Source organism: Apus apus, chromosome 1 (assembly GCF_020740795.1).
Source record: "Apus apus isolate bApuApu2 chromosome 1, bApuApu2.pri.cur, whole genome shotgun sequence".
Lineage (NCBI taxonomy): Eukaryota > Metazoa > Chordata > Aves > Apodiformes > Apodidae > Apus > Apus apus.
In genome coordinates, this window is record NC_067282.1 from 161,227,341 (window position 1) to 161,239,301 (window position 11,961).

Sequence of the window (11,961 nt, forward strand, 5' to 3'; positions counted from 1 at the left end):
CTGCATGCAGAACATTTCTCTAGAAGTCCATATAGAAATCAGCATGCTTGCTGCCCAGCATGGCAGAGTAGGCAGAGGATTTTTTAGGTAATACAGTCTTCCATAACATACTATGAAATAAATTGTGCTCTTTATGACCTGAAGAGCTTTTCCTTTGATTTCTATTTCACTTTTCTGTTTGTTTCTGAAGTTTGCAGGTCAGAATCCAGAAAACAAGACCATCTCCATAGGATTTATGTAGTTTAGTTGTAGAACTCGGTGGCCTCTCATTGGAAGAATGGCTAAAGTGATTAGGCCAAGTAACGTTATGTTTTCTGTACTGCAGCACAACTGCAATATAGGAATTTTCTTCTGAGAATATGCTGAGAACATAATTCAGATAAAATAATGACGGAAAACTTTTTTGAGATGTTCAGGCTGGCTCTAATCCACTTGAGTCTGGACTTCTTGAAGGTCTTTTCTGCAAGCAAACCTCCTTTATGCCTAATCTGAGACAGACAGATATGCCACTCTAGTTAATTTCTGCTCTTGATTTTAATGCCCAAGCAGACAGATACAGACTAGTTGATAGCGTCTCTTTTTCAGCTGATGTTCACCTCTGTAGAACTTTGTCTGCTATTTTCCCTTCTCTGTAGACAGATACCTTTCACGGTAAGCTAGCATCGGTTCTGCTTGACCGATGGCTCCTTTCAGTGTGCTGAGTCTGCCGGATGTAAGTAAAATTCAAGTCCCTCTAGTCAGATCCTAGAGTTTGTAAACAGTGCATGAGAGACAGAAATCCATGGAGTACATGAGTATGGAAGATACAGCCTGTTTGTTTTCTTACTTTTTAGTTCTGTCTACCGTGACTCCAGAAAACACAGCTGAATTTCAGAGATAAAAAGAACATTTGTCTAAAAATTTGCAAAATGGCAACTAGGAAATCTCAGAGAGTTGAAACTGAGTTACTAGTTAATTATGAGAATGCCTCTTTCTAAACTAATGTATTTTCCTAGAAGGTGTTTAATTAAACACTAAATGCACATTGGTTGACCCCATATCCTCATGTACATGCTTAGACATTTGCTGATTGCATGAGTCACACAAGTTTCTAGTGCTACCAATCCATTTTCATTTCTGTATCTCATCACCTACACTTTTCCAGTGCTGACAGTTCAGTTATTTTACTGTAATCTGACAATACACCCACCATTTGAGCTGCAGACACCAGATCTTGAAATGAACTGAAACTGGGCGGATGGTGTCTAAACTAGCAGATTCCTGTGACTTGCTTTGCATTTCAGGATGTGGATCCCAGGGTGACTCTGTAGGAATTTTCTCATCTCGCTCTTGATTAAATAACTGGAGGGCCACATTTTAGTCTCAGTGTGCATACAGCTCCCTGTGAGAGAGACAAAATTTCTTGTGTACATTAAAGACTAGGATCTGGGACTCTTCTGTATGATATGTAAAATGCTAAAAAAGAAATGGTTACATCAAAAGAACACACAGCTAGAATTCAAGGTGCAAGGGGTTGATCTCACTGAAGTCAGTGGGACCTTTCCAGACAGACACTGGAAGTGAAGTCAGGTTTATTTTTTAAAACTAACCTCCCTCAAGAGTCCTTATATTGGTCATTCAATAGTGACAAGGCAAAGTATCTATCTGGTGTCGGTGGCATGCGTCTTATGGAACTTAAGCAAGTGCACAAAGCAACAGAGATAACCTATTCCAAAGAAATAATTTGTGCTACAAAGTAAGACATTTCAAAACTGATAAATCCAAAACTTTGAAGTTTTAGAAAGAGAAAATTCTGTACAAATGGCAAAAAGAGAATTAGTGTTGGAACTGCATCCTTGTGGTAAAAATTCTCCTGTGAGATTTTGTATGAAATGCACCTCATGTAGACACCACTTTGAAGTATCTGTTACGCTGTTTAAGATGTTGTTATGTAGGTGGTGCATGAAAGTGCTCTTGCTTATAGTGTTGCCCTGAAGATAGTTTTGTGCTATAAATCTGTCTTCACTAATGAGAACATCTGTAATTACAGAAGAAGCACTTGGCTTCCTTAACAGCTCCAGCCTGCAAGGGATCAGCATAGCACTGACATCTTTGCTGTCTCTTCTTACTGGCTTTATTTTGGGAGCCATATACTGGAAGGTAAGAAATACTGCATTTTATTGTTTACATAGGGATACTACATTTTGTAGCTATGGGAAGGCAGGAAGAACAGAACCATTCTACATTTGAGAACAAGAGACATCTCCTTTGATCTTCACTGAACTGTGACATGCACATGCAATTTGACTATGTTGTCAAATTCTTGAATTCCACCACAGAAGTGCAAATCTTGTCTCATGAGCATGGTAGTTGTCTAATTGGAAATTAAAAAGATGGAGTTCTCCCAATTTTCCAATTCTTCTGTTAAATCTTGAGAAAAGGATTATTTTGCTTTTTGCCCCTTGTGTCCCTGTACACAATACAAAGCTTTTGATAATGAAATTACACCAATAACAGATGTATGTAAGAGAACAAGATTTGGTCTACATATTGCAAGATTATTTTTGTGTTGAAAATCTGAAGCAAACTGAAACATACAATGATTATTTAGGGAGTTGTTGAAGAAAACTTTATAATATTTATGTTTAATGCATTTTCTTCCTAGAAAACACATCCCAAATCCAGACCAGAAAGTGATGAAACTACACAGTGTCATGACTGTCAAGAGGAAAATGAGATAAGGTATATTGTTTCATTTTATATATGTACAAATGTATGTTCGTCTTTGAGAGCTATTTCCTGGAAGTTTCTCTCTAGCTCTACAACAAATATAAAACAAAACAACAAAACCAAGCACAAGGTCTTGCTTTAGAGGCAAAATGTTTGTTTAAGTGTTTCTTTTAACAGAGATTCTAGTTTAAATATAAAAATGTATGTGGAGGAGATTTTTGCATGCTAAACTTTATTAAGGGCAAATTATTTTATCTGTCCTTACTCCCACTGTGAGGAAGAATTGCCAAGACCTTTTTGCTGTGTAAAGCTAAGTTGATATCATATAAACAAATAAATTTATAAACAATGTCTTTATGGCTGTTCTCCTAAATCTTCCTTAATATTTTTTACATTTCAAATTTTTAAGTTTTTTCATTTTTTTACATTCCCCAGGTTACGTGTATATAAGCATCTATGTTTTCCAGGGGTTTTTTTATGATCATGGAAAGTTAATGAGAACTCATTTAAATCCTAGTAACTTCCTAAGGTCATCCTGAAGTGGTGGCTCTATACATACAAATACTGCTTTATCTGACTTAAGCAGAAAAAATTCTATGTAACTCACTCAGTTGAATATACCTTAGAAATAACAGCTGAAAGTTGCTTAGACATGACTTGGAAAAGAAGTCTGTAAAATTTAGAAAAGAACTTAAGGATCTTTAAAGTTAGCGTAGTTTATGCTGAGGTGTATTTAGAGTATTATTTAACCTTATACTTTGGGGTGTTCAGTCAAATTTTAACTGTGAGGGATTATGAAAAGGATCTTATGCAGATAGCAGGATGCATCTTGTCCTGTAGTCTTCTCACATGGTGTGAAATGCCATATGTTTATTTCTTCCTCCTCCCTCTGAATTTGTAATTTTCATCTATAACTATTAGGAAGACCTAATAGCAAACATAAATTCTAATACTTTTGGTTTCCTTTTATTACACCCAACTGACAAACCCTTCCATTCTGTTTCCTTGAAACACTGTTTTTGTAGTAATAAAGTACCTTTTTTTTCCAGTATGTTGCCGCAAAAAGAAAAGGAACATCTACAAGTGTAGCTGTTGCTTTTTCTCCCTCAACACTGTTACTGTTTTGTGTACTGGTAAGTTGTTCCAGTTGAGAGTCTTATTTTAGGCTTAATAACTTTTGGCTTCTGAAAAATAAAGTGATTCAGAGTCCATTTTGGAGAGAAAAAAAGTAAAATAAAATTTGTTATCAGTAAGCTTCATTTGTACCTAAGATCTTTATCATCTAATGTAATTAGTCCCAAATAATTAATTTAGGCATCTGAGTTTTAATCTTTGAATATTACAAAATTAAATATGGTGGAATTCCAAAATAAAGGACAGCTACTGTTTCTCCTTTTTGGTGTGAGAGCCAATATGGAGAAGTCTTGAGCTGTTGTCCTACAGCTGTTTCAAAGCAGTATGACCTAAAAACCACAATCCTTAAACTAGCAGGTGAGTGTAGGAGAACAGACCAAGTAGAGCTGAGGTTGTATTAATTGTTGCTTACTCAGCACAGTTTTCAGTCTCTGTAGTCTTATCAGATGCATCATTCTTGCTTTAGTATGTAAGAGTGAGCAGGAAAAATAGGTGAGCTTTCTTGGTCCCAGTTGTTCTTTGCAGAACTGTGCGGCCTCAGGGGCTTCTTACCACAGGAGCTGTGTTGTACTTAAACCTGACAAGGGTCTGGAAGATTCAGGCAGTGCTGAATGCTTCATTTATATTGTGAATGGAAAGAGCAGCATAAAAGGCAATCCAGGTAATCCTGCAGTGGTCACTCCTAGATGTGTTTCAGACTGTTCATTTTGATCAAGTTATCTACAACTTGAGAGATTTCCAGTCTCCTTAGCTGCTTTGTTCTAACATCTGCTCACTAAGAAGGGAAATCATCACTGAACTGGACAAGTAATTTGATTTTTCGAATGGTATCGGTATTGGCTTGTCCAGATAACTTCAAAGGGAAGTTTGCTGCCAAAAATTGCCAAATACCAAAACGCATAAACATAACAGTTCTATAAGACCGTGAGGGTTGTTTAATCACCAGAGACAACATCAATGAGCTTTTGTACACAAGTGTCTTGTTGGACCAGGAAGGTGAATCTTATAATGATAATTTTAATTTTGGAATAAAGGAATGTCTATGCAAGTGTCATTGAATTGATCTGTTTCCAAAATTATAAGAGAAAATGTCTATGCTATGTATCTGTGAAAAGCTCTACTGTTTAATAATGCAGAGGAGAAAACAATCAGCAAAATTATATTTTCTGTTTTTCTCTTCAGGCAGGTAACAGTTCCATGTTTGCTTCATAAATGAAGCAGCTTTAAGCACATTCATATTCCTTCTGGAGTGACAGACTGAGTCTGCATCTGTTGTTGCTGCCCATGACTCCATAGACATGATATGGAAATGAGGACAATTTGTGTTTGTTACTGTGAAACCAACACTGAATTGGACAATGAGAAGAAGAGCGTGCACTTAGCAGGACTGTTTCTTATGTGAATATCTACCTTGTGTGGCATTTGGGGATTTTTAATTCCATTAATGCTTGCAACACTCTTGCAAACAAAGTACAAAAAGCATCTTTCAAATGCCTCCAACTATGTGTAATCATCAAAAGTCATAAATACCTTTGCATCCTTAATTTAAGTTCTATGTCCTCTACCATACCTTGATGTCTTCAGATGGAGCTCTCTGAACTGACAGAAAATGCAGAAATGGATACAGATAACATACTCTTCAATCTTGTATATAAAACTTGAAAGCAAACTCATGCCATAGACCCATATTCTAGACTTTTACTTATAAGGAGCTGTGTTTATACCTGGCAAAGGTCATGTGTACATCAACATGTGGTCTCTTTTGGGTGCCAGGTGGCTGGTTGCCCACCCCAGAAAGCCTCAAGAATTCATCCGCTCTGGTGGTCTCTGTTCAGGAGAAGCAAATACTGGATGAAGACAAAGTACACAGGAGGTGAATGTACCTTGTGAAGCTTCAAAGCATTAAGAGTAACTGCTGGATATGTGAACACTCGTGAAATTTCCAGCCATGCCAAGGGAAGGAAAAGAGTCTGAATTGCGTTCAAACATCCAAAGAAAGACACACCCATGAAATTATTTTAAATGCTGAAGATGCATGCCATTGATACCTTGTCTTTAAATGTGTAGCATAGAAATCCTGAAAGATCCTGAGAGTGTACTTAGCTTTTAGTTACATCAGCTGTAATTAATATTTGCATTGTGTTTTAAGTGATTAGTAAACTTTAATATTCTCAGAAAATTCTCAGAAAAGAGAAAGGCTTTGTTTCCCACTTGTTTTCTGCATCCATTGCTGTTGCAACATCCATGGAATCTCTACAGGACTGATGTACAGACGTGCATTTTCAAGTAAATCCTAAAACTACCATGGTAAAAGTTGCAAGTGTAATTGCTCATCTTTTCATCTTGGCTCTTTCCAGATAATGATTAGGAAATATTTATCTGTATTAGGGGTTTGTACTTCAGAAGGTAAAAGTGGCTTACTTCAGATGACAGTATCTTCTGTCATCAAACTGAGCAAATCAGCAAGAGTGTAAGTAACTTGAAAAAAAACAAACCAAAACAAAAATCGATCAATCAATCAAACAAACAAAAACAGCAACAAAAAGCCCACCGAAAAAGCAAACAAAAAACTAACCCCACCCTTTTAAATTTTTGCATAAAGTTGAAGTTCTCTTTAAGGTATATAGTTACCTAAATTTTAAGGATTCTTGTTTTTAATCAACTGCTGAATTTTCTGAGAGCCATGTATAAAAAGAATATGACAAACATATAATATATACATGTGGGTGTGTGTGCGCGTATGTGTGTGTGTATTATTGGTAAAACTGATTTAGCTTTCATACTTACCAAAAAGAAAAAAACCTGAAAACCTTGTTGTTATGTTTGATGGCAGATTATGTGTGCATGTAGCCACTCTCTGTGGAATTTTCACCCTACTGAGACCAATGTCTAAACTTCTTGAAATTCACTGATACAAGGATTTAGAATCATAGAATCACAGAATCATTTTGGCTACAAAAGACCTTTAAGATCATCAAGTCCAACCATTAACCTAGCACTCTCAAGTCCACCACTAAACCATGTCCCTAAGCACTACATCTACACATCTTTTAAATACCTCCAAGGATGGTGATTCAACCACTTCCCTGGGCAGCCTGGTCCACTGCCTGATAACCTTTCTGGTGAAAGGTTTTTTTTCCTAATATCCAATCTAAATCTCCCTTGGCACTACTTGAAGCCATTTCCTCTTGTCCTTTTGCTTCTTACTTGGGAGAAGAGACTAACACCCACCTTGCTACAACTTCCTTCCACATTTGATCACGTGGAACTATTTTTTATTTGTACTGAGGCCTTTTTGCACTTTTTGGATGTCAGAAAAGGATCCTCAAGTCCTGCTCAGCTGGTATAAATTAGCATAGTTCCATTAACAGTAACAGTACTTTGGGGTTTGCATCATCTGAGGAACTTCTCTTAGACTAGATCAAAAGAAGCTTAGTGTGAGAATTAGGCCATCATTTTTATTAAGAAGATGCTGAAGCACTCACTGCTTAGTATGAAATAATCAAGATTGCTCATCACTTCTAAAAAGCAAGTGCATTCAACATTTTAGTTCTGCAAAAATCAAACAGCAGAATTTCTCATGTGCAGCTCAGTCTTACTTGACGTTGCACAGTTTTTTACTCACAAATCTCTGACATTGTTTCAAACATTTAAGATTTACCCTGAAAGAAGTGTCAGTATGACCTAACTGATGGGAAATTTGCACCTTACTGGTAATGCAGAGAACAACTGTGTATTGGTTTTGACAGAATGAAAAAATATCCACAGTAAATGGAAGCAATTATCCTTTCACATTTTACAAAAGCTTTAAATACCTCATGTTGCTATACAATACTTTCTCAAAGCAAGTTTATGCATTTAAAGTTCTCTTGCATTTTCCTTAGATTCAGTTAAACAAAAATAGTATTTATTTATGTTCTTTGTTCATAAGAATATTAGGTGTTCTAAATATTTTTCCACAAAAATTGAATACACGATGATGCTGCACGTTGGTGTGCCCCAAATTAAACTTTGATATTCAAAATGCATATTTTAGGCTACTTAGACTACTGCTCAATACTATAGAAAATATCAGTTGTAAACTGAAACATACATTAAACTCAGATGGACTGCTGCAAAATGTTCATCTTTCAAGAGTAACATATTCAAATAGCAGCCAAGTCACTTTTAAATAATGTCAGATACTTCAGTCTCTTCCGTGGAGCAAGGCAAATTTAAGTTTACCTGAGAAGAGAAAGAAAATTTGCCTGTAAACCTTCCAACTTCGCATCACAAACATTGTTCTTTGAATATGCACCAAAGCAGTACAATGCATGGAGCAACAGAACTGTTGCTGGAGCTCAGGGTTTTCCTTTTCTCTGCATCCCCTTTTGAGAGATCTGAACAAAACATTGGGTTTTCTCAATCATTTTGCAAAGGAGGACACTTCTATTCCTGGATACAGTGGATAGCATGGCACTTCAAAATGTGATAATGAAGTTATTTGACAGTTTCTGTGCCAAATTTCTCTACCCATCAAGGGGGTCCTTACTTTGGATATAGAGAAATTTTTAAGGACTACTGACTTGTGATATATCTTGGAAATCAATGGAAAGATAGTAAGTTCAGTGGGAGTAGGGTTTGTTGAAATACTCCTTGAACTGCTTCTTTATTCAGTTGTAAGCTATTTAGCTTCTGAAGAATGATCAGTTTTTGTCTTTTTGGGTAGACAGATCCCATACTTTAACACAGGTAGAACATGAATGCCCTTTCTCTTAAAATGAAATTAGGGAAAACCAGATGATGTAATTTTTATACAAGAGGCAACCAAATTTGGTTTTCAGGTATCTGTGGTTTTGTGAGAAACTAACATTTTTAGGTTTCCTTTGGAATAGTTCAACTTTGCATGCAATTAATAGTGGCCTTGTGAGAATAAAAAGCAGATAGTGATATACTAAGTAAGTCTATGTGCTACTTTAGATGTGTGTTTACTTGAATAAATTAATGGTACTTATTTCATCACAAGGTCATTTTATAAGTAAGCTTATAAAAATTGTGCTGTACTATAGAGTATGTGTAAAACATGCACATTTTTTAGATTCTGATCTTCACCAGCTCTGTTTTCTCTGTTGCTCTCTGTAATACACTGAAACTGTTCAGTACACACAATACAACTATTCAATTGAAAAACTAACTGTAAATATAAAATACAGATATTTTGCATTAGATTTACATCCAACATTCTTCAATTCAGGAATCTGTTTCAACTGCCTGTTAAATGCAGATCTACAATAATGGTGGCATGCTGCTGTTATATTATCAAATTGATGGAACGCGGAAATTTCAGACTCTTTCATGATAGAGACACAGATGTTTGCTGGTTGTATCATGGGCAAATTCATTTATTTCAGTGTAAATGTCAGCACAGTCTTGCATAGTTATATTCTGACTGAAGGTAATCAACAAAGTTTATAAAATGTGACGTGTATGTATATATGTGTCTTCTTAAAAATAGATGTTTTCCCAGATCCTTTTTTATACCAGTACAAATTTGGAATTTACATTATATACATATACTTTATTGTTCTAAATAAAGATATTATGCACTGCCAAATAATTAGTATATTGTATTGTGTCAGTCTTGTTTAAGACCTTTTTTTTTAAGTTCTGTCATCTCCTGGAAGAATTTTTTTGATGGAGTTTAAGTGATTAGGTGCAGACTCCTTCAGAATACATTTCATGTCTTCTGGACGCAGCAGGAAATGCAGAGTTGATGAGCTTGAAGAAGGCCATGGAGCAGTGGAGCTCTGCACTGATGGTACAGCAGAAGCCATGCTCTGAGGAGCACCAGTGGTGGCTCATGTGGATCAGTGGTACAATGGACACTTGGTTCTACTAGGGCTAGGTGAGCACCATGTACCTGCAGAGGTTGGAAATGAGCATAATTCATGTGGAAAGCAGCATTAATGTAACAAGAAGGAGGCAGATCGGACCTGGCAGTTCAGGAAGAGAGAATTAACAGCACGGTACCTGGAAATGAGATGTGACAGCTCTTAGCTAACAAAACAACTCTCATGGAAGTCAGGAGCTGGTAAATGTTCATTGTGCAGATGGAGGTCAGTGACAAGTGGTGTCCCTCAGGGACCCCTATTCAGACCAGTACAGTTTAGCATCTTTATCAATGACATAGACACTGGGACAAGGGCACCTTCAGCAAGTTTGCAGATCACACCAAGCTCTGTGGTGCAACTGACACACCTGAGAGATGGGATGCCATCCAGAGGGACCTGAACAAGCTTGAGAAGTGGGTCTGTGTAAACCTCATGTGGTTCAACAAGGCCAAGTGCAAAGTCCTGCACCTGGGTCAGGCTGGTGGATGAAGGAATAGTGGTAACTCAGGATACAAGAGATGGTGTGTTGTGTGGATTTACTGAGCACCAAAGCCTGCTCAGGTTGGGTCCTGCTATACTAATTCCTACTACATGCAACTCAGATCCACAGACTGCAGTCCCTCAGGGATGTACCTGCTGCAAATGGAGCCTTATCTATGACCCACAGTCTCCAAGGGGTATAGCTGCTGTGGCATAGACTTATTCACAGACAGTTTGAGGTGCATCTGTTTCAACATGGCTCTCTCCATGGGCCACAACAATGCCTTCACAGATCTACTTCTGCCAGTGTAGCCTTACCCACAGCCAGTTCCTTCAGAAGTAAACCTGCCCCAACATGGCCTTTCCCATGGCCACAATTCTTCCATGCATATTCTGTCATGGGCTTATCCATGGCCACCCACTTTGACGTGCTCCAGCATGACCTTATGTACAGCCACTGGTGCTCAGGTTCACACTGGAGTTGCAGCCTACTCAGTACAGCAGCACACAACCAGCAGTGATGCCCTGGCTGTCTTCCAGCCCAGGTACATTGCCACTTCTGTTATCAAAGTGTTACCAGTCACAGCAGAGTAAGATGATAAGCAGTAGGGCAGTACAGCAAGCAGTGAAAGCAAGAAAGCAGCCACTACAAGCGCAATACTCTAATTTACAGTAAGACAAGCAAACCCTATGGCTCCCATGGGACCCTGCCAATAAATAGCTAAATGGCAATAACAGCTATAAATTTGATCTGGCACATACCAATCAAACCTGTTATTATCTCAAACCCTTTGAACCCCATGCTAGGCACCTAAAATGACTGTTGTGGTTTAACCCCAGCTGGCAACTAAGCACTACACAGACCTTTGCTGACTTCCCTCCTGGTAGGATGGGGTAGAGAATACAAAGAGTAAAAGTGAGAAATCTCATGGGTTAAGATAAAGACAGCTTAATAGTCAAAGCAAAAGCTGAGTGGTCAAGAAAAGCAAACAAATTAATTTACTACTTCCCATTGGCAGGCAGGTGTTCAGCTATCTCCTGGAAAGCAGGGCTCCATCATGCGTAATGGTTATTTGGAAAGACAAACACCATCAATTAAAACCCCTTCCCCCTTCTTTGTATACTCCCCCTTCTTCTTCCCCCAGCATTGTATACTGAGCATAACATCATACGGTGTGGAATACCCCTTTGGTCAGATGAGGTCAGCTGTCCCAAAAGCATTCCCTCCCAAGTTTTGCCCACCCCCAGCCTACTCGCTGGCAGGGAGGTGTGAGAAGTAGAAGAGGCCTTTACTCTGTGTAAACACTGCTTCAGCAATAACTAAAACATCTCTTCATTATCAACACTGTTCTCGGCACAAATTCAAGAATTAACTCTATCCTAGCCAAACCCAGCACAATAGGAAATATGTGGACCTGTTGGAGCGGGTCCAGAGGAGAGCCACAAAAAGAAAAGGGTTGGAGCACCTCTCCTATCCAGAAAGACTGAGATAGTTTGAGTTATTCAGCCTGGAGAAGGCCCTGGGGAGATCTTATTGGGGCTTTTCACTACTTAAAGGGGTTCTGTAAGAAAGATGAGGACAAACTTTTCAGCAGGCTCTGTTGCAATAGGACAAGAGGTAATGTTTTTTAAACTAAAAGAGGGTAAATTTAGACTAGATATAAGGAAGATTTTATTTTATTTTATTTTTTATGAGGGTGGTAAAACACTGGCACGGGTTGCCCAGAGGTGTTGTAGAAACCTCATCCCTGGAAACATTTAAGGTCAG

At 37.9% G+C, this 11,961-nt stretch overlaps 1 protein-coding gene across 1 annotated transcript in view; it reads left to right on the forward strand.

The window, feature by feature from the left end:
* Nucleotides 1-9,433, forward strand: part of KITLG (KIT ligand) — a 54,418-nt gene extending 44,985 nt beyond the window's left edge. Inside the window, exons 7-10 of the mRNA XM_051644036.1 lie at nt 2,030-2,139; nt 2,645-2,721; nt 3,759-3,842; nt 5,026-9,433. Coding sequence (XP_051499996.1) covers nt 2,030-2,139; nt 2,645-2,721; nt 3,759-3,798 — 227 coding nt within the window. The 3' untranslated portion in view covers nt 3,799-3,842; nt 5,026-9,433. The remainder of the gene's footprint in view (nt 1-2,029; nt 2,140-2,644; nt 2,722-3,758; nt 3,843-5,025) is intronic.
* The last annotated feature ends 2,528 nt before the right edge of the window (nt 9,434-11,961 follow it).